This window comes from Protomyctophum bolini (assembly GCF_963924005.1).
Source record: "Protomyctophum bolini genome assembly, chromosome: 7".
Classification (NCBI taxonomy): domain Eukaryota; kingdom Metazoa; phylum Chordata; class Actinopteri; order Myctophiformes; family Myctophidae; genus Protomyctophum; species Protomyctophum bolini.
The window spans coordinates 3,078,451-3,102,485 of record NC_137868.1 but is presented as its reverse complement, the minus strand read 5'-3'; the positions used below and the strand labels follow the sequence as shown (position 1 = coordinate 3,102,485).

The window sequence follows — 24,035 nt, the reverse complement described above, 5'->3', positions numbered from 1 at the left end:
TAAAATACTGAAGGACGAGGTTAGATGTCTCCCACAAAGGCCCCGTTCTGCGTCCCTCCTCGTTGAGCCGCGCCTCCGCGCCTCGTCTTCTCCACGGTAACTCCGCTCCGGTGGTTCCACCTGGCGCTCATCACCTCCTCCTCCTCCTGCTCCGAGAAGTCCAGGATGATCCGCTCCTCTTTTTGCCAGCGGCACGTCATCCGTTTCCTCTGGGGGGCAGAGACCAGGAGGAGCCATTCGGAGCTGGAGCTGGAGTTCCCCATGATGTAGGAGGAGGAGGTGGAGAGTCTCTCTCTGGGTGGAGGTTCAGAGGTCTGGAGGAGGTCTCTCTGGAGGAGGTCTCTCTGGTGGAGGTCTCTCTGGGTGGAGGTTCAGAGGTCTGGAGGAGGTCTCTCTTGAGGAGGTCTCTCTGGGTGGAGGTTTCAGAGGTCTGGAGGAGGTCTCTCTGGGTGGAGGTTCAGAGGTCTGGAGGAGGTCTCTCTCTGGGTGGAGGTTCAGAGGAATCTGAGGAGTCTGAGAGACAAGGCATGTAATCGTTTCATTATCATCTATATAGGTAGAGGCCTCGTATAAGCCCCTTGGGCTTTTTTGCCTCAGCCTAGCACCTTACCCTTCTCATATTTATATGTTCACTGTGTTGTTTTTATACTGTGCTGAATGAATAAATACAAATAAATAAATACAAATACAATTGTTAACCCATTTAGGCCTGACATGACGAAATTAAAAAAAAATATCTTCTAAATATCTTTCTAAAACCTATATGTTTCAATATCAGTGGTGTTCAATATTTCATGTCAAGGAACCCCATCTGAAAAGATGTTGTTCCAGAAGATTTGAGTTGAAAACGTTGGCTCTGAAAGAATATATATTCAACTTCCTAAAACACATTTTTGAATAGTTAAAATATTACACATCTATACAAGCTCACAACGTGTCAATGTAGATTGGCTAATTATTAAAACATGTTTTTTTTTAATAGTAAAAGAAAAGGCAAAGAAGTTTAGGGATAAGGGGTTTAGCGGTGACGAAAGCAACTCATGAAAAAACATGTCCACATGCTGTATTCATTTATTGATTGAATCACATCTTGTTGACGTCATCAGGATGTTGATGTTAATTATCTTTTTCTCCACACAACAGCTCTAAGGTATATTAATGACAATGGGTGGTTTTCCCTCTTTAAAGGGACACTTCACCCTTTTTTGCAAAAAAATATATGTTAATGACGTTTAGAAGCTTTAGAACACTTGTGTGTAATATGTGGTTTTAGATATTTTAGATTGTAGCAGTGAGCCTGGTGTCTCTGATGTCATGGACACTGGGCTCACTTCCTTCCTGGACTACATGTTGTCTCAGTAAGACAGCTCTCCCCCCTATCCACAAGGAGGAGCAGTGCACCAAAGAATTATGGGAATTGTAGTCCAGGAAGGTATAGTGAGGCCAGTGTCCATGACATCAGAGACACCGGGCTCACTGCTACAATCTAAAATATCTAAAACCACATATTACACACATAAAGACCCCCAGGAAAGTGATCTAAAGCTTCTAAACGTCATTAACATATATTTTTTTTGCAAAAAGGGTGAAGTGTCCCTTTAAGTAATAGTAGCCTACCAATACTGCAATTTAGAAAGTAGTAAAGTGAAAGTATGGAATTGAAAATGTACTTGAGTAAAAAAGTACAAAAGTATCAGCATCAAAATGTACTTAAAGTACTAAAAGTAAAAGTATAGAACAATACTCATTATTGCAGAATGTCCCATTTCACAAGTTCAAAATGTGTTGAAAGTCCATTTGAAAATAGCCGATCTACAAGCTCTCAATGCGTCGCCAAAGCGACGCATTGAGAGCTTGTAGATCGGCTATTTTCAAATGGCCCGAAATGTATAGGGTTGAAGTGGTTATAATGTGTGTTTATGTGTAAATGTATAGCGTTGAAGTGGTTATAATGTGTGTTTATGTGTAAATGTATAGGGTTGAAGTGGTTATAATGTGTGTTTATGTGTAAATGTATAGCGTTGAAGTGGTTATAATGTGTGTTTTCGAATCAAAATCAAAATCGCCAAAGTAGTAACTAGTAACAATAACGTTTTCAAATAATTAGTAAAAGTACAAACTTTGTCTCTTGAGATGTAGTGGAGTAGAAGTAAAAGTACTGGGAGTCGGAAATACTCAAGTAAAGTACAGTAAATACCTCAAAATTCTACTTAAGTACGGCACTTAAGTAAAATGAACTTTAGTTACTTTCCACCACTGTGACATAGTAGAAATCCCCTTACCAGAGCTGAGCTGCAGTGTGTTCCGTTCCTCTGGCGTGTTGTTGGCGTGTGTTCCGATCCTCTGGCGTGTTGTTGGCGTGTGTTCCGATCCTCTGGCGTGTTGTTGGCGTGTGTTTCCGATCCTCTGGCGTGTTGGAGCTTGACTGGCGTGTTGTTGGCGTGTTGGAGCTTGACTGGCGTGTTGTTGTTGGCGTGTTGGAGCTTGTGACTGCAGGCCGTGCTGGTCAGACCGTCATTTATAGGCATTATATATCATCATAGTATATATAGGGGACATTGACCAATCACATCGTCCTCTATTTACCATCCTATATACACAGACCAATCAATCACTCGCTGCACTGATTAACGGCCCCGCTCGTCAACACAATGGTCACATGACGACCGGAGTGTTGTTTTTGGCAGCAAAATGTAGATTTATTTTTCTTTTTTAATAGTCTTTTAAATAGTTCGTTTTAGTCACATTTTTTTGTCACCTGGAATGTGCTCGACTAAAATCTATACAGTTGATTTGGGCCGACTGAAATGTGTTTTGGCGCGGCCTTCGTTTCGATGCCGCCGCGATGACTGATTTTATTACGCTTTGCTGAAAATAAATAGCCGATCTATACAAGCTCTACAGGCTAGCGCGTTGCGCTGCGACGCGTTGTGAGCTTGCATAGATGGAGAGCTTGTAGCTTGTAGATCAATTTTCGTCATAGTTTTACAGTCGACTAAATCAACGCTGGACTGCTTTGTGTTGCTTCACGTGTGGGTTCGGGACAGTGTTTCAGTTCAAGGTGTTTCAGTTCATTGTGTTGCTTCCCGTGTGGGTTCGGGACAGTGTTTCAGTTCAAGGTGTTTCAGTGCATTGTGTTGCTTCACGTGTGGGTTCGGGACAGTGTTTCAGTTCAAGGTGTTTCAGTTCATTGTGTTGCTTCCCGTGTGGGTTCGGGACAGTGTTTCAGTTCAAGGTGTTTCAGTGCATTGTGTTGCTTCACGTGTGGGTTCGGGACAGTGTTTCAGTTCAAGGTGTTTCAGTTCATTGTGTTGCTTCCCGTGTGGGTTCGGGACAGTGTTTCAGTTCAAGGTGTTTCAGTGCATTGTGTTGCTTCACGTGTGGGTTCGGGACAGTGTTTCAGTTCAAGGTGTTTCAGTGCATTGTGTTGCTTCACGTGTGGGTTCGGGACAGTGTTTCAGTTCAAGGTGTTTCAGTTCATTGTGTTGCTTCCCGTGTGGGTTCGGGACAGTGTTTCAGTTCAAGGGGTCGTGTGCATTAGGGGTCCCCAGGAAGGGACGGGGTAGGGGGGTCCCCAGATTAATGTTATTACGCTCTCAAGACTTAAAAGATTTATAAGGGTCCATACCAACTGGTTTATACCAACTCTCCATCAGTCAGCCGGGGACCACCTGGAACCCTCTCAAGGACCACTGGTGGTCCCCGGACCACATGGGGACCACCTGGAACCCTCTCAAGGACCACTTGAGAGGGTTCAAGTGGTCCTTGAGAGCCACCATCATTGAAGTGATGCTTGTGAACACTAAACAATTTCAGGTGACTAAAATAGGACTACAACTAAATGGTGTTTTATTCTATCTTTTCTTTCAAAATGAACACAGCATTAAGGCTAAAAGACTAAATGACCAGATTGTTGATATTTAGTCGACTAAGATGAACTAAGGCTAAACAATTTCAGGTGACTAAAATTGAACTAAAACTAAATGGTGTGCTATTCAAAAGACTAAATCAATAATTTGCTGTCAGTTACTACCATGGCAGCCGAGTATACCAGAGCCATCTAATAGAAGAGTTACGACATTGAAGGGGGCAGAAACAGAGCGCTCTGGCACTGTTCATGCAGCCTGAACTGAGACAAGCTGGAGTTGGAAATACATTGTTTTCAGCGAGGGCGGCGCAAATAAGAGCTTTTTTTAAGCATGTGTGCAACATGACAACTGTTTTAAAGTAGGCTATTGTACAGTGACAACTAAAGTCTCTGTGATGTTTATGTTGTACTATTATACTACAAAACAATCTAAAATAAAGGGATTTAAGATCATTAAAGCTGGGCTGTTGCCGCCTGGGTCCAATGCATTTCTGCCTATACTTCCATTCCAGGACTTGTCCCAGTCGGTTGTCCCCGCATGCTCAATAGAAGTCTACGTACTGTAATAATAATAATAATAATAATAGCTCAGATTTATATAGCGCTTTTCTGAATACCCAAAGCGCTTTACATAGTAACACTAGGAACGGACTTTAATAAGAGAAAAAAAAAGAAAGCAAAACATAACAGATACAACAACAGCACAGGGTTAAAAAGATAAAAGGATAAACGAGGCCTCAGCTGGGGAAAGCTATCCTGAAGAGGTGGGTTTTGAGTGAGGTTCTGTAGGAGAGCTGCCATTGGACTGAAGCCAACAGAAGTCTATGTAGGAGAGCTGCCATTGGACTGAAGCCAACAGAAGTCTATGTAGGAGAGCCTCCATTGGACTGAAGCCAACAGAAGTCTATGTAGGAGAGCCTCCATTGGACTGAAGCCAACAGAAGTCTATGTAGGAGAGCCTCCATTGGACTGAAGCCAACAGAAGTCTATGTAGGAGAGCCTCCATTGGACTGAAGCCAATATAAGTCTATGTAGGAGAGCCTCCATTGGACTGAAGCCAATATAAGTCTATGTAGGAGAGCCTCCATTGGACTGAAGCCAATAGAAGTCTATGTAGGAGAGCCTCCATTGGACTGAAGCCAATAGAAGTCTACGTAGGACAGCTGCCATTGGACTGAAGCCAATAGAAGTCTATGTAGGAGAGCCTCCATTGGACTGAAGCCAATAGAAGTCTACGTAGGAGAGCCTCCATTGGACTGAAGCCAATAGAAGTCTATGTAGGAGAGCCTCCATTGGACTGAAGCCAATAGAAGTCTACGTAGGAGAGCCTCCATTGGACTGAAGCCAATAGAAGTCTATGTAGGAGAGCCTCCATTGGACTGAAGCCAGTAGAAGTCTATGTAGGAGAGCCTCCATTGGACTGAAGCCAATAGAAGTCTATGTAGGAGAGCCTCCATTGGACTGAAGCCAATAGAAGTCTATGTAGGAGAGCCTCCATTGGACTGAAGCCAATAGAAGTCTATGTAGGAGAGCCTCCATTGGACTGAAGCCCCATGAAGTGAACGCAGTTTGCGTAACTGTCTATATCTGAGGCTCTGGAGTATACCACGACTAGTGTCAATCAGGTCGTATAATTATCATATTCTTTGAAGTATTCCTGAGGGCAGAAGCATTGTTCCAGTGTACTGAGGTCATTAGTATGCTAATTCATACAAGCTGATTATGTTTCTGATCATTATAGTATGCTAATTAATTCATACTATAGCTGATCATGTTTCTAATCATTAATTATAGGCCTGATTTTACTGCTGGCTGATTCAATCAGTCGATTGTTAACAAATCCGAAGCTGAATTAAAGTCGACTGATAGTCCTTTTAATAATAACATACATCTTTTAAACTCTTGAAATATATCTTCCACTTTTTTTACATTGTGAAAATATTTTCAATTAATTTGTGACTGGCCATATTTTGTTTTAGTAGTAGGCCTAATAGTTGATTACTTTTGATGCAGTAATGATCTTTTTTCATTTAATTCCGTTTATTTTTTTCTTCCTCTTTTAGGTACGGGAACCCCTTTTGGTGTTTTAAGCAAGGCTTCAGCCCCGTCGATGTGTCCCTGCTCCCCGCCAGCGTTGACCTGGATATGGAGAGGAGCGGTGACGTCACCGAGCGTCTACATATAATGGCACAGCGTCGCCCGACACCATTTAGTACAGCAGAGAGAATCATTCTTATCATGGCGGTATCGCTCGGTCGTCTAAAGGCGCGTGCAAAGCTGGAAAGGCCAGTGCGACCCATAGAGGATCTGTGCTCCGTGTGGCCAAAGGCGGAATGGCGGAGGATTCACCACAGAGAAGAGCAGGCACACCAGATCGCAAACAAGCTGCTGAACAAGCGGCAAAACCCGGACGACGGTCAGACGCAGAAGAAACTTCACGAGACGAGGAACGTGACTTGGGTCGACGAGCAAGATATGGAGGACGAAGCCAAATATCAGCAACGGAGGGATCGGAAAGACATCGAAAAAGCGGAGGCTCAACTCAAGGCAAAGTACATTCGGGATCGGGAGGACGGCGCGGAACAGAGAAGGGACGGCGCGGAACAGAGACGGTTCGACGCGGAGGAGGCCAAGTATCAGAAACTGGAGGAAGCCAAGTATCACGAGAAGAAGGAGCGGAAGGCTCTGACGGAGGCGGCGGCTGACCTGGAGGCAAAGTACATTCGGGACGCCAACGAGGGACAGCGGCGACTGAGCGACCGGTTGACCGACATCGAGAAGGCCAAATATCAGAGGGAGAACTACGTGAACGTGGAGGAGTCCCAGGCGGAGTGGGCGGCCAGATACCAGAAGATGAACGAGGCCCAGCGGTTCGTGACCAAGGCCAAGGCGCTGCAGTTCTGCAACACGGACCGTGTCCACCGCATACACAGTGCACTGAAGTCCACCGAAGCGCTGAAGGGCTGGGAGGCGCAGATCAAACTGAAGGGAAGAATGCAGAAGCGCCATCAGGTGGACCTGCTGATGGAAGAGGAGAAGAGGAAGAACAGCGTGGTGAAACACCAGAAGCACCTGAAGCTCTGGAGAGACAACCGGGAGGAGAAGCTGAAAGAGGAGCAGAGCATCCGGGCCATCGTCTACGACGGCCTTCAGGCCACGCAGCAGCACCAGGAGCGGAAGAGGCTCATCAAGGAAAATGAATTCCACCGGAGGGACATCGCCGAGATGGGGGTCAAGACCAACGCCATGCTGACCGCCCTCTACGAACACCAGGACAGGATGTACCTCAGGAAGCAGCAGCAGGCGGGGAAGGACGGCCGGAGGCTCTGCGACGCCGACTTGGAGAAGCAAATGGCGGAGAAGAAAGCCCGGGAGCGGAAACTGATAAACGAGCAGATTGAATTTGCGACACAGAGGCTGGAGCGCGACTGCGAAGAGGAGAGCCAGTTCCAACAGTACGCGGGGCACGTGATCAACGCGGCCATCAACGGCAAGCGAGACATCTTTGCACTGAGAAAAGCAGCCAGGGAAGGAATCGGAGGCGGGCAGGGACCGATCCTTCCTGGACTTTCATGACGAAGTTACCAGAATCTTAGTCTCACGTAGCCAGACGACTAAAATGCTAAAATATTTTTAAATATATTTCCGTGAACGGAGCGAGCTATATCTATATATATATGCTTTCGCCGATTGTTCGGAGGCAAGAGTCTGGCCACGCGAGACTACCAACAATGTTACTAGTGTTGAGTTGGAAACAGGCATACAGCACATCTAGAGAGGTATGACACATAAAGCCATGATGCACAGACAGACAGACAGACATAGAACACTGATTCTATCAGACCGGAAAAGGAACAGGAGACGGAACTTTGACCCAGAGGTCGCTGAACACACGTACAAAAATCACATGGACGTTGAAAAAAAGTCTCTAACATCTCAAGTCTCAAATATATCACACCTAGAACACGTTTTTTTGTTACCCAGACCCAGGTTTTTTTTCCTTTGTTATTGGTACGTCAACGTTTTGCCTTTTTCCCCGAGAAATACAACATGGTCCTTTTTTCCCCCCCAGGCCTGGTAACAGTTGTCTGGGTGACAGGGAGAGGTCCACCGGGAGTGTGTGGACACAACGTTGATAGAATGTATAACAAATTGGTTTTTTTGTCTATATAGATGGACTGCGCCCTGACATAGCACTCTGGGATGGTATGATTGGGCTTGGAGACGAGCCACATAGAAGAGCTAGGGTCTGTGCGTGTCTGTATGTGTGTGTGTGTGTGTGTGTGTGTATGTGTGTGCGTGTGTGTTCTTGTGTCTGGGGTTTAATCCTGCGACCAGAGCCACACCGCCAGTAGGCCAGAGGAGTACCTCTGGCATGCATTTTTTTTCCACGTGTTGTGAACAGTTTGTGATATGGAGATGACACATGCAGGACAACACGTGAACACATGACATACAGGAGAACAAGCTGAGCATATGTTTAGGCGAACTATATAGGATATTTCTATATAGGCGGACCATTTTCAGGACCTGAACCGTAACATTTCACTCCTCGGGGGACCATAATTGGGCATCATCAATGGTTGCAGAGATCAAATCCTCACGTTACATTTTTATTGATTTGATATACCCAATTGGTCCTAAACAGGAGGAATTCAGCCTCCTTCCTGCCGATGGTTGCCACGACGTGTTGAAATAGGAGGTGGGAGGGGTCTGCCACTACTACTTTTACCAGTACTGCTTTTAGTCCTTTTCAATCTCTATTCGGACACTCTAATCAACTAGTTAGTACCTGCTTTAAGTTGTTAACCGTCTTGCTCAAATACACTTTGGCAACATGGAGTCGAAGCTAACTACTGATTACCAGACAACCTATCTAACCTGTGGACCCCATGCAATGACCCCATTGACCCCATGCAGCCCCACTGTGGACAAGACTGGGAAACAGTCTTCAACCATCTCCCTGGATTCTTTATACCTCCTAAAGGGTTTTTTTCCATCGTCCTGAGAACGTGGAGAGAGAGATGTTAACCCATTTTGGGGCGGGAACCCGTTTTGGTGTTCGCATTACGTTATGCTTTATCTATTTAAAAAAATAGCAGATCTACAAGCTCGTAGCGCGCCACCGAGTGGCGCGCTACGAGCTTGTATAGGTCTGCTATTTTTGAAAAATCGAAGAGCGACTTGACATAGAAGACATTTTTTAGAATCTGATCTCAGGTCAGAATGGAAAACTGTCGGGATGTAGAAGACATTTTTTAGAATCTGATCTCAGGTCAGAATGGAAAACTGTCAGGATGTAGAAGACATTTTTTAGAATCTGATCTCAGGTCAGGGGTGGGTTAAAAAAATCATGACGTACAGTTATACATCTTCCCGTCTCCGGCCACAGCAGGATTATTTTTTTGTTGCCGCGAAAAGAAATGAAGGGAGAAGAAGGCCTTCTTCCAGCCCCGTTCCATTTGTCCTTGTTGTCGTTACGAGGGGGGTCCGCGGTCCTGTTGTGCGTATACCTTTACCCTATACCGGTTAAACTCACAACGGAGCCATGTTATGTTTTTTATTATTTAGATTTTTATGCACCCCTGATGCCCTTATATCCACTACTCCCAGCCCCCGCCATGCCGTTCCCCAGTGCACCATGAGAAGGTGAGCACCTTCTACACAGTCTCCAGGGAGCTTTGGGTCGGTCTGCGTTTTGGCATTTTGGCACCGTGTTCCCGGTTCGATCGCTCACTGTTTCCCAACCTTTTCAACTCCATGGACCCCCATTTGATTCTATTTTTCTTGAGTATATAGTTCGCCCCAAAATATTACTTATTTTCTATCAATTACACACTTTGTGTGAAGCCTTGGAATTCCCCGGAGATTTCTTTGTTGTTTTTTATCGCATTCTTAAGCCAATAAAATGACCTGCATTTGACTCTCAAATGCAGGTCAAATGATTGGCTCAGGAATGTGCCAAAAACTAAAACAATACATGTACATTCATTCAAGGATTCATGGGCTGTGTCGTCGATAACCTAGGAGTCATTTTTTTGGGTGAACTCCTTCAATCGCTTGGAATCTACAGGTACACTGTACAAATGCTCTGTAGTAAATCTAATCTAATCTTTGTTCATTCCAACGGTGGAAATTTCAGTTTCAGCTTCAGCCAGCCAGCTGATCAGATGGGTTCGACGAGCACTCTGGGAGAGCACGTTTGAGGGGTTAGGCTTCTAAATTCAAGTAATTTACAGGTGCTATCCATCACTTTTTTTCATGAATAAAACCTTATTTTGACCACTTTGACCAGGCTATCCCTGCAGCTCTGTACTTGGTCCAATCCTTTTTTGTATGTATTGTATTGTATTGTATTGTATTGTATTGTATTGTATTGTATTGTATTGTATTGTATTGTATTGTATTGTACTGGAAAGGAGCCAGTTTAGGCGGTTTCGAGTTAGAATGCCTCTCGGGCGTCTCCCTAGGGAGGTCCTTGAGGCACGTCCCACTGGGAGGAGACCCCGGGGCAGACCAAGGATCACGTCCCACTGGGAGGAGACCCCGGGGCAGACCAAGGCGCAGTTGGAGGAAACACATCGACTCACTGGCCTTGGAACGTCTCGGGATCCCCCCCAGGAGGAAGTCACTAATGTTGCTCTGGAGAGGGAAGTCTGGAACACTCTTGTGGAGCTGTTGCCCCTGTGACTCGACTACGGATAAGCGGTTGAAGATGTATTGTATTGTATTGTGGAACTGTTTAGATATTATGTGATAAAGGCTGCATTTAGCTCAGTGTTTTGAATGGCGGGTTAGGGTTAGAAAAGTGAGAACGCCAACTGTGATTGGCCTTGAACGTGATGATGATGTAGTATGATGATAAGACTAAGAGCGCCCCTCACTTCACACAGGTGTGATTTATTTGTTTGACATTATGCCTTTACATTAGGCTACAAGGTGTGTGTGCGTTCCTGTTGGTCTGAGTCTGTCTGCCTGCATATAGGAATACTCATCATAAGTAAACTAAGAACCCAAGGCTAAACAATACAATTTGTAATAATAAATAAATACATACGAATTAATTAATTAATTAAGCAATCATCTTTACAGTGTACAGTGTACACTATAGTATGCCAGGTATACAAATGGCCTGCCATCTGACTGCATAACGCTATTTCATTTTAGCCTTTGTTTGCATGAGCCTTCACGGTCGTCAAGGCAGAGTGCTATGGGTGCAGACTCACAGCAAACAGTCTTAAGACACAGGGAATGCATTTCATGAAGGCATTCTGCCCCACTTCACACAGGTGTGATTTTTAATTTAGTTTTAGTCATATTTTAAGTCATCTGAAATGTTTTAGTGTTGGTCTAGTTTTTTAGTCCACTAAATATCATCATAATGTAAAAATGTTAATAAGACAAGAACTATAATTTTGTAACGTTTAAATATAACTGAACAAATAAAATAAAGCATCTTTGAATTGAATGTAATTGCGTTGAACGTGTATAATTAGTAGTTTACTGTAATCTCAAACTGAGGACGTAGCTTCGACAGTGCGCCACCAGGGGGTGGTACAACCACATGGTTCCATAGCATGGTTCCAGTTCCTCCTTCCAGGAAGCGGAACTCAACTTACCGGAGACGGAAACATAAACACGCCTCGCTGTGTTTAGTTCAGTGTTGCCATTTTCTGTAAAGTTGCTTGTAAATATTGGTATTTGCGGGTTGTAGGTTTTTGTTTATAAAGTCAGTAAAGTGTCGTTTATTTTGGGCTTGTTTCCTAATGTTGTTTAAACCATTGGTTCCCAAAGTGTGGTCCGGGGACCCCTAGGGGTCCTTGCTCGAGTTCCAGCTAAATGATCATTTTGAACCGAAATGGTCATGGACCCTGGTCTGTAACTCTGAGTGTACACTCTCAGAGTTAAATTAACATTGATTTTACAATATAAATCGGGGTCTCATATAGAAATGCCATTAAATGGGAGGCCGAGCCTTGAAATGAAAATAGTTGAAAATCACTATAGAGCTGTACAAATCTTATGGGGGTCCCGTCCCTGGCATATCTTTTCTAATGGGGTGTGCGGGCTAATGAGTGTAATTTTAGGGGTCCTTGACATGAAAAAGTTTGGGAACCACATGGTTTAACTTTAAACCATGTACGTGATTCTCACACATTTTCATGTCATATATAATTTGTCCAACTAAAGACCCTATATATTTGTTTTGTTGAAAATAGCCTTTCAATTAAATTCAAAGGAGCTCTGTTGGAATGCGAAAACAAACGTTTGCATGGCCAATAAAGCAATGGTGTCAAAATGCAATAAAACAGTTGAAAATTGGGGACAGTATATGAGTATATACAGTTAGAGAGGGGGGTTACAGCATTTTGTAAACGGAGCAGAGTTAAAAGAAATTAGCCTAGTATAGTCGCTTCTTTTTGGCTTGTTTTCACAGACATGGCATGGGTGCTTATTTCTCTCACAAACTCTGGCAACACTCTTTCAGTTGTTGATGTTGTGATTCAACATTGGAGTTTGGAGCTGTTTTATGACCGCTACATTGGACTACTAGTTAACAAACAGGTAAAACTTATGGTTCATATACACATGGTATACGTATAACAATAACACTACTACTAACTAATAATAACAGCGCGTCCGTTCCGCTAACTAGCTAGTCTTTCTTTCTCGTGTAGTGGAGGAAGAAAGCTAACGTAGCGATGCTAAGCTAACAGCAGCTAACTGTATTGTGTAAACAAGTCTTTAGTGCCCTTTTCCTGGTTTCTATCCTCCTGACAGTTTCTGTATTGACTTGTGCTTTCGTCTATAATGTAGTGTACCCATTGTACAAACTGTGAAATAAAATGTCCGTTCGATCGATCAATCATTCAATCAATCGCCGCTGGGTAAAGTATTTGCTAAGCTAACGTTAGCCTGTCTGTGTAGTTTCTTTCATAGCAGGTCAGCTGACATGTCATGTGTTGTTCTTGTGCTCGTCATGGTGTCGCTTGCCGAATGAATAGCAGATCTACAAGCTCACGTGAAATTAGATCTGAATCATATGAGAGAGAGCGAGAGGCAGTGGTACCCCTAGGGGTAAACAGTGAACACCTGTGTGTGTGCGTGTGTGTGTGTGTATCTCTTTTCACTGACGAAAAACTAAATGAAAACTAAGCTATGATGACTGAAAATAAGACTAAATATACTGACAATTTCGTGAACAAATAAAAACTAGACACTACTGAGGCACTACACTGTCTCTAGTTGAGACAGTGATCCTATGATTCTATGATCCTATAGTTTACTGAGACACTACACTGTCTCTCTGCATTCTATGATCCTATAGTTTACTGTCTCTCTGCATTCTATGATCCTATAGTTTACTGAGACACTACACTGTCTCTCTGCATTCTATGATCCTATAGTTTACTGTCTCTCTGCATTCTATGATCCTATAGTTTACTGAGACGCTACACTGTCTCTCTGCATTCTATGATCCTATAGTTTACTGAGACACTACACTGTCTCTCTGCATTCTATGATCCTATAGTTTACTGAGACACTACACTGTCTCTCTGCATTCTATGATCCTATAGTTTACTGTCTCTCTGCATTCTATGATCCTATAGTTTACTGAGACGCTACACTGTCTCTCTGCATTCTATGATCCTATAGTTTACTGAGACACTACACTGTCTCTCTGCATTCTATGATCCTATAGTTTACTGAGACACTACACTGTCTCTCTGCATTCTATGATCCTATAGTTTACTGTCTCTCTGCATTCTATGATCCTATAGTTTACTGTCTCTCTGCATTATATGATCCTATAGTTTACTGTCTCTCTGCAATATATGATCCTATAGTTTACTGTCTCTGCATTCTATGATCCTATAGTTTACTGAGACACTACACTGTCTCTCTGCATTCTATGATCCTATATTTTACTGAGACACTACACTGTCTCTCTGCATTCTATGATTCCTGATTTACAATGTAGTAATTGATCAGACACTTTGTCCAGAGTGTCTGATAAATTACTACATTTTAACTTGTATCTTAACACTTTGTGCTGTTGCCTTGTCATGGTATATTCATTTATAATGATGTATAATGTGTTGATCTGCAGGTGTGTGAATAAACAGATCGTCATGAACCTGGAAAGAGTTCCCAATGAGGACAAACTCACCCTGTGCAGAAAATACTATCTAGGTGAGTTCAAACCATAGACTGTAAAAAAAATATGGACAAAGCGTTCCCCGGGTCTAACATGAACGTAAAATGAAGTCCTTGCAATGGAAGTCGCCATCTTTCTAGATCCGTTTTGGCCCAGCTGGCCCATTGGCTGGCCCAGACAACGAGGCGGGACTTCCCCCCTTCTTCTCTGTTGGTTTTTATTTTGACTCGAGTGGGAGGGGAATCCCTATCATAGACTGTAACGGTAGCCACGCCCCTCAGAACATGCGCGACTTTATGGTAATTTTTTTAATTAATGGGACCATAATTTTCCAAAAATAATATTATGACATTAGAAATGAGACTTTAAACTAGTGACTGGAAGAAGAAAGAATTCATGACCATGTTTATTAAGGTAATACAGTCTAGGTGAAATTGGGCCCAAATACATGGACTTCTATGGGGCTATGGGTTTTTTTGAGCCCAATGACAGCGCCACAACAGGCCATTATATGAACTTTCATTTACTTAGTGGCTTCACAAAATATCTGTCTGACTGCCCCCCTGGTTCAAACCTAATGTCATCCATCACGGCTCGCTCTTGTTGGACTCGTGAGAAAATAGTAAGTGTCAATGTTAAATTGTACAATCTGTAAGTGAATTTAACATCCTACCCCTAGTGGTCCGGGGACCACCAGTGGTCCTTCCTTGAGGGGTTTCCAGGTGGTCCCCAGCTAAATGATGGAGAGTTGGTAACCAAATGGACCCTTATAGATCTTTAACTCTTGAGGGTGTCAAATTAATTTGGTTTCATTTTACGCTCTCAACGGTTAAATCTGCATTAACCCATTTAGGCCTGACGTCGAAATTAAAAAAATGTCTTTTTTAAAAATCTATTTTTCATGTCAAGGACCCCAAAAATTATATGTAATTGGCCACCGACCCCCATCTGAAAATATGTTGTTCCAGGGACCCCCCTTCACTCCTCAGAAGCAAAGATTTGAGTTAAAAACTGAAACTCTGAAAGAATATATTTTCAAAGATGTGAGGCACATTTTCACGATTTTTCAAAAATAGCAGACCTACAAGCTCGTAGCGCGACACTCTGTGGCGCCCTATGAGCTTGTAGATCTGCTATTTTTAGATTTGCAAAACCCCTTTTGGTGTTTTAAAGCATTATGTTATACTTTAGCTATTGAAACATAGCAGATCTACAAGCTCATAGCGTGGCATAGAGTGCCGCGCTACGAGCTATAGTAGATCTGCTATTTTTGAGAAAATGTGGCGCAGATCTTTGAAAATATATTCTTTCAGAGCGTTTTTAACTCATATCTTTGCTTCTCGGGGGGGGGGTGGTCCCTGAAACTACATATTTTCCGGTTTGGGGTCGGCGGCCAATTACATATAATATTGGGGGTCCTTGACATGAAAATGTTTGAGAACCACTGAGATAGAAACATGGGTATTTCAGAAAACTGAAATAGAAGACTTTTCTTTTTTTTCTTTTTTCTCGACGTCTGGCCTAAATGGGTTAATGTGTGGATTGTATTGTTGGTTATGGTTTTATTCAGGTGTGTGTTGTGGTCAGCTCTGGTCCATAGCCCTAAGAAGGACTGTATTGTTGGTTATAATAATAATAATAATAATAATAATATTAAAACTATTTGTATAGCACCTTTCATGACATGAAATGCAGCTCAAAGTGCTTTACAGAGCAATGGAGAAAAAAAAGAAAAGCAAGGCAACGACATTAAAAAACAAGCAGTAATGCAATACAGTGAGGACAAGAATAACAAAAAATAAAAGATAAATTAAAAGCAATCAATGTTGTAGAAGTGGGTCTTGAGCTGTGCTTTAAAAATGTCTACAGAGGCTGCCTGACGAAGGTACAGTGGGAGTTTGTTCCATGCCGTCGGCCCGTAGAAGCAAAAAGCTGCTTCCCCGTATTTTTTTAGTTGCCATTTTTTTTGGCAAAGCGAGCAGGCCAGCAGTGGAAGACCTTAGGGGGCGGTTTGGGACATATTTAGGCAGGCAGTCATGTAGGTAGGAAGGTTTGGGACATATTTAGGCAGGCAGTCATGTAGGTAGGAAGGTTTGGGACATATTTAGGCAGGCAGTCATGTAGGTAGGAAGGTTTGGGACATATTTAGGCAGGCAGTCATGTAGGTAGGAAGGTTTGGGACATATTTAGGCAGGCAGTCATGTAGGTAGGAAGGTGCGAGACCATTGAGAGCTTTATAGACAAGTAAAATAATTTGGTTTTTATTGAGGTGTGTGTTGTGGTCAGCTCTGGACCATATAGCCCTAAGAAGGACTTCTCCTTATTGATTGATTGATTGATTGATTTATTAAGTTTGCAGAATTACAGTATACATTCCAATAGCACAAACTCAATACAAAGACTTGTGTACAAGAGGGTCCACCACCACCATGTTCAATTCATCAACATGGCTGTGGGCAACTCGTTGTTTCCTGACGTGTGGCTCAGCCGCTCGACTTCTGCTAAAATATGAAGATTGATGTCGCTAGAGCAGTCTCCAAATACAAAGGCGGTTTTGTGATGAAAAAAGCCTACTTTCCCACACTTTTTTTAGCTATTCAAAAATAGCAGATCTACAAGCTCATAGCGCGCCACCGAGTGGCGCGCTATGAGCTTGTAGGTCTGTTATTTTTGAATAAATCGAAGAGCGACTGACATAGAAACATAGCTTTTTCAGAAAACCGTCAGGATGTAGAAGACATTTTGTAGAATCTGATCTCAGGTCAGAATGTGTGCGTTGCATTGTGTTTCCCAGGAGGCTTTAGGATCTGATCTCAGGTCAGAATGTGTTGATAATGTGTGCGTTGCATTGTGTTTCCCAGGAGGCTTTAGGATCTGATCTCAGGTCAGAATGTGTTGATAATGTGTGCGTTGCATTGTGTTTCCCAGGAGGCTTTAGAATCTGATCTCAGGTCAGAATGTGTTGATAATGTGTGCGTTGCATTGTGTTTCCCAGGAGGCTTTAGGATCTGATCTCAGGTCAGAATGTGTTGATAATGTGTGCGTTGCATTGTGTTTCCCAGGAGGCTTTAGGATCTGATCTCAGGTCAGAATGTGTTGATAATGTGTGCGTTGCATTGTGTTTCCCAGGAGGCTTTAGGATCTGATCTCAGGTCAGAATGTGTTGATAATGTGTGCGTTGCATTGTGTTTCCCAGGAGGCTTTAGGATCTGATCTCAGGTCAGAATGTGTTGATAATGTGTGCGTTGCATTGTGTTTCCCAGGAGGCTTAAGGATCTGATCTCAGGTCAGAATGTGTTGATAATGTGTGCGTTGCATTGTGTTTCCCAGGAGGCTTTAGAATCTGATCTCAGGTCAGAATGTGTTGATAATGTGTGCGTTGCATTGTGTTTCCCAGGAGGCTTTAGAATCTGATCTCAGGTCAGAATGTATTAATGTGTGCGTTGCATTGTGTTTCCCAGGAGGCTTTAGGATCTGATCTCAGGTCAGAATGTATTAATGTGTGCGTTGCATTGTGTTTCCCAGGAGGCTTTGCGTTCCTGCCCTTCCTCTGGTTCGTCAACGTGGTGTGGTTTTTCCGTGAGGCCTTCGTGAAGCCGGCGTTCACCGAGCAGCTGCAGATCAAAACATGTGAGTTCACCGGTCGGCCCCCGGGGGACTCTAACCCCCCCATGGGCCTCCTCAACGGTCGGCCCCCCCCATGGGGCTCCTCAGCGGTCAACCCCCGGGGGACTCTAACCCCCCCATGGGCCTCCTCAACGGTCGGCCCCCCCCCATGGGGCTCCTCAACGGTCGGCCCCCGGGGGACTCAAACCCCTCTTGTAGATCTGCTATTTTTTTTTATTCGTGAAAATGTGACGCAAAATCTTTGAATATTCTTTCAGAGCGAGCGTTTTTAACTCAGATATTTGCTTCTGGGGGGGGGGGGGGTCCCTGGAACAACATGTATTTTCAGATGGGGTTTGGAGGCCAAATACATATAATTTTTGGGGGTCCTTGGCATGAAATATTGAGCACCACTGATTTAGAAAAATGGGTATTTCAGAAAACTGTCATGATTTAGAAGACTTATCTTTTTTAATTTCGACGTCGAGCCTAAATGGTTTGGTAATAATTATCAAAATCTACAAAGCAACTGTAATATCTACAGTTTTCAAATAAATACTAGTGGAGTAAAAGTACAATGTTTGGATCAGAGATGTAATAGAGTAGAAGTATAAACGTATTGGAAATTGAGGAAATACTCAAGTACATATACCTCGAAAAAAATTGTACTTTGTATTATGTAATAATTTAGCTATTAAAAAATAGCAGATCTACCAGCTCATGGCGTGCCACCGAGTGAACTTGAATTTGTTGCTCTGCTGTTTTTGAAAAAATCGTTAAAATGTGCCTCAAATCTTTCAGAAAATTGTCATGATTTAGATTTTTTTTCTTTCTCCTTTTTTTTGACGTCAGGCCTGAATGGGTTAAGCACCATTAACGCCTTAACCCTCTAGCACCCAGAGTTGCTTTTTAGCAACAAATTTAATTTAATTAATTGCTATATATATATATTTTTTTTTCTGTTCTTTTTTCACCTAAACGTCATCAGTGATGTTCATTGCAATGCCATTTCAATGCCATTGGTCATGATACTTGCATATAAACACCCCCCACAGAGGCTGAAATTCACACAAATAAAAAATGTCTGGACGATTTTGAACATTTTTTAACCTAAGACTTTTGACCTTTACCCTAATAAAAGTAGGTACAATAATTGTAATATATGTTTTTTTGTGATCATTAGAATGTCTAGAACATGTTTTATTCATTATTGTGAAAGATATCCCCCAAATGTAAATTATTAATTTATTATATTATTATATAATTATTATAAAATTTTCATCAAACTTTTATTTTTTTATTTTTTTTAACATCTTTTTTAGTGTCAGTCCTAGTAGTACAAAGTAGTAGTAAGGTTGAAATCTATTTTTTGCAAGTAGAAATTAATGCGGGTGTTAGAGGGTTAAAGGCAAGGCGAGAATTATGTTACACTTTAGCTGTTGAAAAATAGCAGACATACAAGCTTGTAGATCTGCTATTTTTGAAAAATCGAAGAACGACTGACATGGAAACATGGCTTTTTCAGAAAACTGTCATTTTCAAACAGACATTTTTTATAATCTGATCTCAGGTCAGAATGGGTTAAATTTAGATGGGCGAGGTGCGGTCGGTTACATCATCATAACACCACATGGTGTCTGGTGTCACCACCGCCGCCGCGGGGGCGCCAGGCGCCGACACCTGACCTTTGTGTTAATCCTACGGATGCTCTGCCTTGTTCACGCCTGTTGGGGGGCGTGGCGCAGACGGCCAGACGTTGACAGGGAACCCCTTTTGTGGTGTTAGCAATTATGTTATGCTTTAAGCTATTGAAAAATAGCAGATCTACAAGCTGTAGAGCGGCGCGCTACGAGCTTGTGTTAGGGACAAGCTGGTGACATTTCCCTTCATTATCAATGGCGTTTTTGAGGGGCGCTAGCCCCTCCTATATACAGGTTTAATGTTTGGTTTTAGTTCAATGTTAAATGCTAAACTACCTTATTCCCTGTACCAACAGAAGGCTTTAACAAAACTGAAAGGTTATACTTAAACTTGACACTCAATTAGCCCGCGGACCCCCATTTGAAAAGATATGCCAGGGTCGGGACCCCCATAAGAGAAGATTATAGCAGTGATTCTCAACCCGTTTAATTTCAAGGACCACCCCAGTTTGACATGCATTATGCATTTCTAACTCTGGGACCCTCAATTTATTTTGTAAAATCTATGTTGATTTTACTCTGAGAGTGTGCAAATGGAACCAAATGGAACCAAACCAAAACCACAAGTGGATGATGGATTAAATGAACCCCTAACCCTAATGATTTGAACAGTTTGAATATCATTATAATTATAATTAATCAATTATAATAATAATCTATTCAAATGTTATCCTTGACAGACTGGTATAGGTTACTCACCTTAATATTGAAGATGCTCCTCATTTTAATAATCACTGAAGCTCCATCCAAGCATCGATGCAGTGCAAAAGGAGCCCCCCCCCCCCCCCCCTCACAATGTAAGGAGCCATATGATTGGCTGAAGGAGGACCGATTTGATTTGATTGGCCGAGGGAATCTGTCAATCAGAATGATTGACAGATTCCAAATGAAAGATGCCAAACGATGACGTTTGTTAACGCCCAACGTCAGAAGAGTCTCAAAAACAGTCTCAAAGGTCTCACAGATTTGTAACTCACAAGTTCAGATTTGCAACTCACGTGAGTGAACTCACAGGTTCACATTTGTCTTTTGTATCCACAAGTTCAGATTTGTGTTTTGTATCCGTGTTTCGCATCTGTGTTTTGTGTTTCGTATTTGTGTTTCGTATTTGTGTTTCGTATTTGTGTTTCGTATTTGTGTTTCGTATTTGTGTTTCGTATTTGTGTTTTGTATTTGTGTTTCGTATTTGTGTTTCGTATTTGTGTTTCGTATTTGTGTTTCGTATTTGTGTTTTGTATTTGTGTTTCGTATTTGTGTTTCGTATTTGTGTTTCGTATCTGTGTTTCGTATTTGTGTTTTGTATTTGTGTTTCAAACACAGATGCGAAATACAGATACAAAACACAAATGTGAAACACAAATTCACTCACGTGAGTTACAAATCTTTTGAGACTCCATACCAAGCCGTCTCCTTGTTAAATAATGTGTGACGGTGCCGGCCCTATATAGTTCCACCCCTTGTCCTTATTAGGTCATCTAGTTTCTGGTCTCCTTGACGTGCCAAACATGAATTATTAAACTAAACATGATGAAGCAGCTTTCTTCTTTCCGGGGGCCAAACGGCCTGGAACAACCTCCCGTTTCACAGAAGACTGGCCTTAGATGGATCTAAAAGAAAAGCTCTCTCTTACTGTTAGTTTTACTGGTTCCCTCCCTGTGTGTAAATGTAGATTTAGTACATCTTTCAATTACATCTTGCCTCCTTTTAATCCATTCTGTGCGGGAACCCCTTTTGGTGTTAGCATTATGTTATATGCTTTAGCTATTGAAAAATAGCAGATCTACAAGCTCGTAAGCGCGCCACCGAGTGGCGCGCTACGAGCTTGTAGGTCTGCTATTTTTGAAAAGTCGAAGAACGACTGACACATAGAAACATAGCTTTTCCAGAGATCTGTCAGGATGTAGAAGACATTTTTTGAATCTGATCTCAGGTTCAGAATGTGGTTAATTTGTCCTTGATCGTGTTTTTGAGCTTGTTTTTTTCATGTGTCCAGATGTAAACATTAACTGTGTGTGTGTGTGTGTGTGTGTGTGTGTGTGTGTGTGTGTGATGTGTGTGTGTGTGTGTGTGTGTGTGCGTGTGCGTGCGTTCCAGATGTGAAGCGCTCGGCGGTGGGCCTGTCTCTGTGGGTGGCGGTCCTCACCACATGGATCACCATCTTCCAACACTTCAGAGCCGAGTGGGGAGAGGTGGCCGATTACCTGTCCTTCACCATCCCTCTGGGGATCCCCTAAACCACCTGGGACCCCTGGGGATCCCCTAAACCACTGGTTCCCAAACTTGCGCGTGTCAAGGACCCCCAAATTGACACTAATCAAACCCGCGGACCCCCCATTTGAAGAGATATGCCAGGGACCCCCATAAGAGAAGATTATTACGGCTCTAGCAGTCATTCTCAACCCCCTTGACATGAATTAGTCCACGGACCCCCCATTTCTATCTCTGGGACCCCCAATTTATATTGTAAAAATCAAAGTTAATTTAACTCTGAGAGTGTACAAATGGACCCTAACGGGTCTACTTGGTTCCTTTTGTACACTCTCAGAGTTACAGACTTGCTGTAAGGGTCCAGTTGGTTCCATCTGTACAAACCCAGAGTTCTGGAGCCCCACATTGAGAACGGAACCACGGTCCTAAACCATTCCATTTTGGAGTCCACACGGTTCTAATGCCAATGTCTCTGCAGTCCAAATCCTGAATGTGTTTCCAAACGATAATACTGACCAATTTGACGACGTTTTGACCTAAAGAAAAAAGCCCTCTTTTCAGCTGGGCGTTCTTTATTTGTCTCTTATTTTGTTTTGCAAGCGTGTCTGAATCAAGTACGTAAATACTGATAGCGGGCCCCAGTTTGTAAATGAACTGGTTAGAAGTTAGAATTGGATGTAGAGACTATTAGGTTATGTATATGTAACAACAGGATCTAATGCTTAGATGGGTTTAAAAAGATATGATAAGTGCACCTTTTCTTCAATTCCTTAAGGTTTAGTGTGTGTGTGTGAGCGATAGAGAGGGTTTTTTTCTTTATTTTATTTTTTACTCGTGTGTGTTTGAATGAATGAGTAATAAATGGAACATTGTTCATTACGTGTATTGGTTTTGGTTGCCTCCTTTATTTGTAATGCTGATTTACAATTAGGGGGTGCATCATGCATCATGATTATGGAATTATGACCCATATCCGAGGGTCATATCTGCCGATACAGATTCTGACCGATTCATTTACAATGTAGGCTTTTATCAGACGCTCTTATTCCAGAGAGACTTACGGTAAGCAAGAACTACACATGGTAATACATCAAATACATTGTTGTCTCCACCAGGCCGAAGGCATGGGGAGAGAGTATGTTTTATTGTCTCCACCAGGCCGAAGGCATGGGGAGAGAGTATGTTTAGTTGTCTCCACCAGGCCGAAGGCATGGGGAGAGAGTATGTTTAGTTGTCTCCACCAGGCCGAAGGCATGGGGAGAGAGTATGTTTAGTTGTCTCCACCAGGCCGAAGGCATGGGGAGAGAGTATGTTTAGTTGTCTCCACCAGGCCGAAGGCATGGGGAGAGAGTATGTTTAGTTGTCTCCACCAGGCCGAAGGCATGGGGAGAGAGTATGTTTAGTTGTCTCCACCAGGCCGAAGGCATGGGGAGAGAGTATGTTTAGTTGTCTCCACCAGGCCGAAGGCACGGGGAGAGAGTATGTTTAGTTGTCTCCACCAGGCCGAAGGCATGGGGAGAGAGTATGTTTAGTTGTCTCCACCAGGCCGAAGGCCGAGGGGGAGAGTATGTTTTATTGTCTCCACCAGGCCGAAGGCCGAGGGGGAGAGTGTTTTATTGTCTCCACCAGGCCGAAGTCACGGGGAGAGAGTATGTTTTGTTGTCTCCACCAGGCCGAAGGCATGGGGAGAGAGTATGTTTAGTTGTCTCCACCAGGCCGAAGGCATGGGGAGAGAGTATGTTTAGTTGTCTCCACCAGGCCGAAGGCATGGGGAGAGAGTATGTTTTGTTGTCTCCACCAGGCCAAAGCAAAACACCAGGCCGAAGAGAGTATGTTTAGTTCACCCGTGTGAACTGAGTGGTGCAACTCCCCTCTCTCAAATAGTTTTTCCCAAGGGGCCAAATGAGAAAGAGAAAATATTTTGGCGGGCCGGGCCAAAAGGCTGAACTTAATGATGCATAATATCAAATTTGTTTCTATATAAAAAAAAGCAGTAAATGTTGTTTTTGACATCTGGTAATATGTTATTATTAGGCAATGAAAAGGTGAGGTTGCCTTAGTTACAAAAATGTAATTCATTCAAGCAAAATGTCCAAAGCAATGGTTAACAAAATGTCAAACATTTGACTCAAATTATAGGCTTAGTGACTCATTTACGTCATGATGAAGAAAGAGCGCCCACCCTCCCTCACTTCACACGGGTGTGATTTTTGAGACGTTTCCAGTTGAAAATGATGTTTTAGGCCTGAGGCAGATTCTAAAAGACGCCTCTAAATCCTGACCTAAGGTTTCTGAAAAACTTATATATTCATATAGCAGAATCAAAATGTTTACATTTTTGAATACTGTACATACTGTACAGAACCGGGTTTCCCGATCTGAGTGGGTTGAGTTACAAGTCATGTAAATACTATAGCATTTTATTTTAACAATAAGAACTTTAAAAGTTGCCTATAAGTGTGGATGGGTATCGTTAGGGTTTCTGTGAGTCCGG

General features: G+C 42.8%; 1 protein-coding gene across 1 annotated transcript; it reads left to right on the top strand.

Annotated features, from left to right (window-relative positions):
• The first annotated feature begins 12,342 nt into the window (after positions 1–12,342).
• psenen (presenilin enhancer, gamma-secretase subunit) lies at positions 12,343–22,426 on the top strand. The gene is made up of 4 exons (XM_080768506.1): positions 12,343–12,433; positions 13,980–14,062; positions 17,553–17,657; positions 21,428–22,426. The coding sequence occupies exons 2-4, from the start codon at positions 14,002–14,004 to the stop codon at positions 21,565–21,567; spliced, it is 306 nt and encodes a 101-aa protein (XP_080624632.1). The 5' UTR covers positions 12,343–12,433; positions 13,980–14,001; the 3' UTR covers positions 21,568–22,426.
• The last annotated feature ends 1,609 nt before the right edge of the window (positions 22,427–24,035 follow it).

Coding starts and splice junctions, on each gene's coding strand:
- psenen (XM_080768506.1), top strand. CDS start 14,002: ATGAACCTGGAAAGAGTTCCCAATGAGGACAAACTCACCCTGTGCAGA. Junction 14,063..17,552: donor GTGCAGAAAATACTATCTAG/GTGAGTTCAAAC, acceptor TGTGTTTCCCAG/GAGGCTTTGCGTTCCTGCCC. Junction 17,658..21,427: donor GCAGCTGCAGATCAAAACAT/GTGAGTTCACCG, acceptor CGTGCGTTCCAG/ATGTGAAGCGCTCGGCGGTG.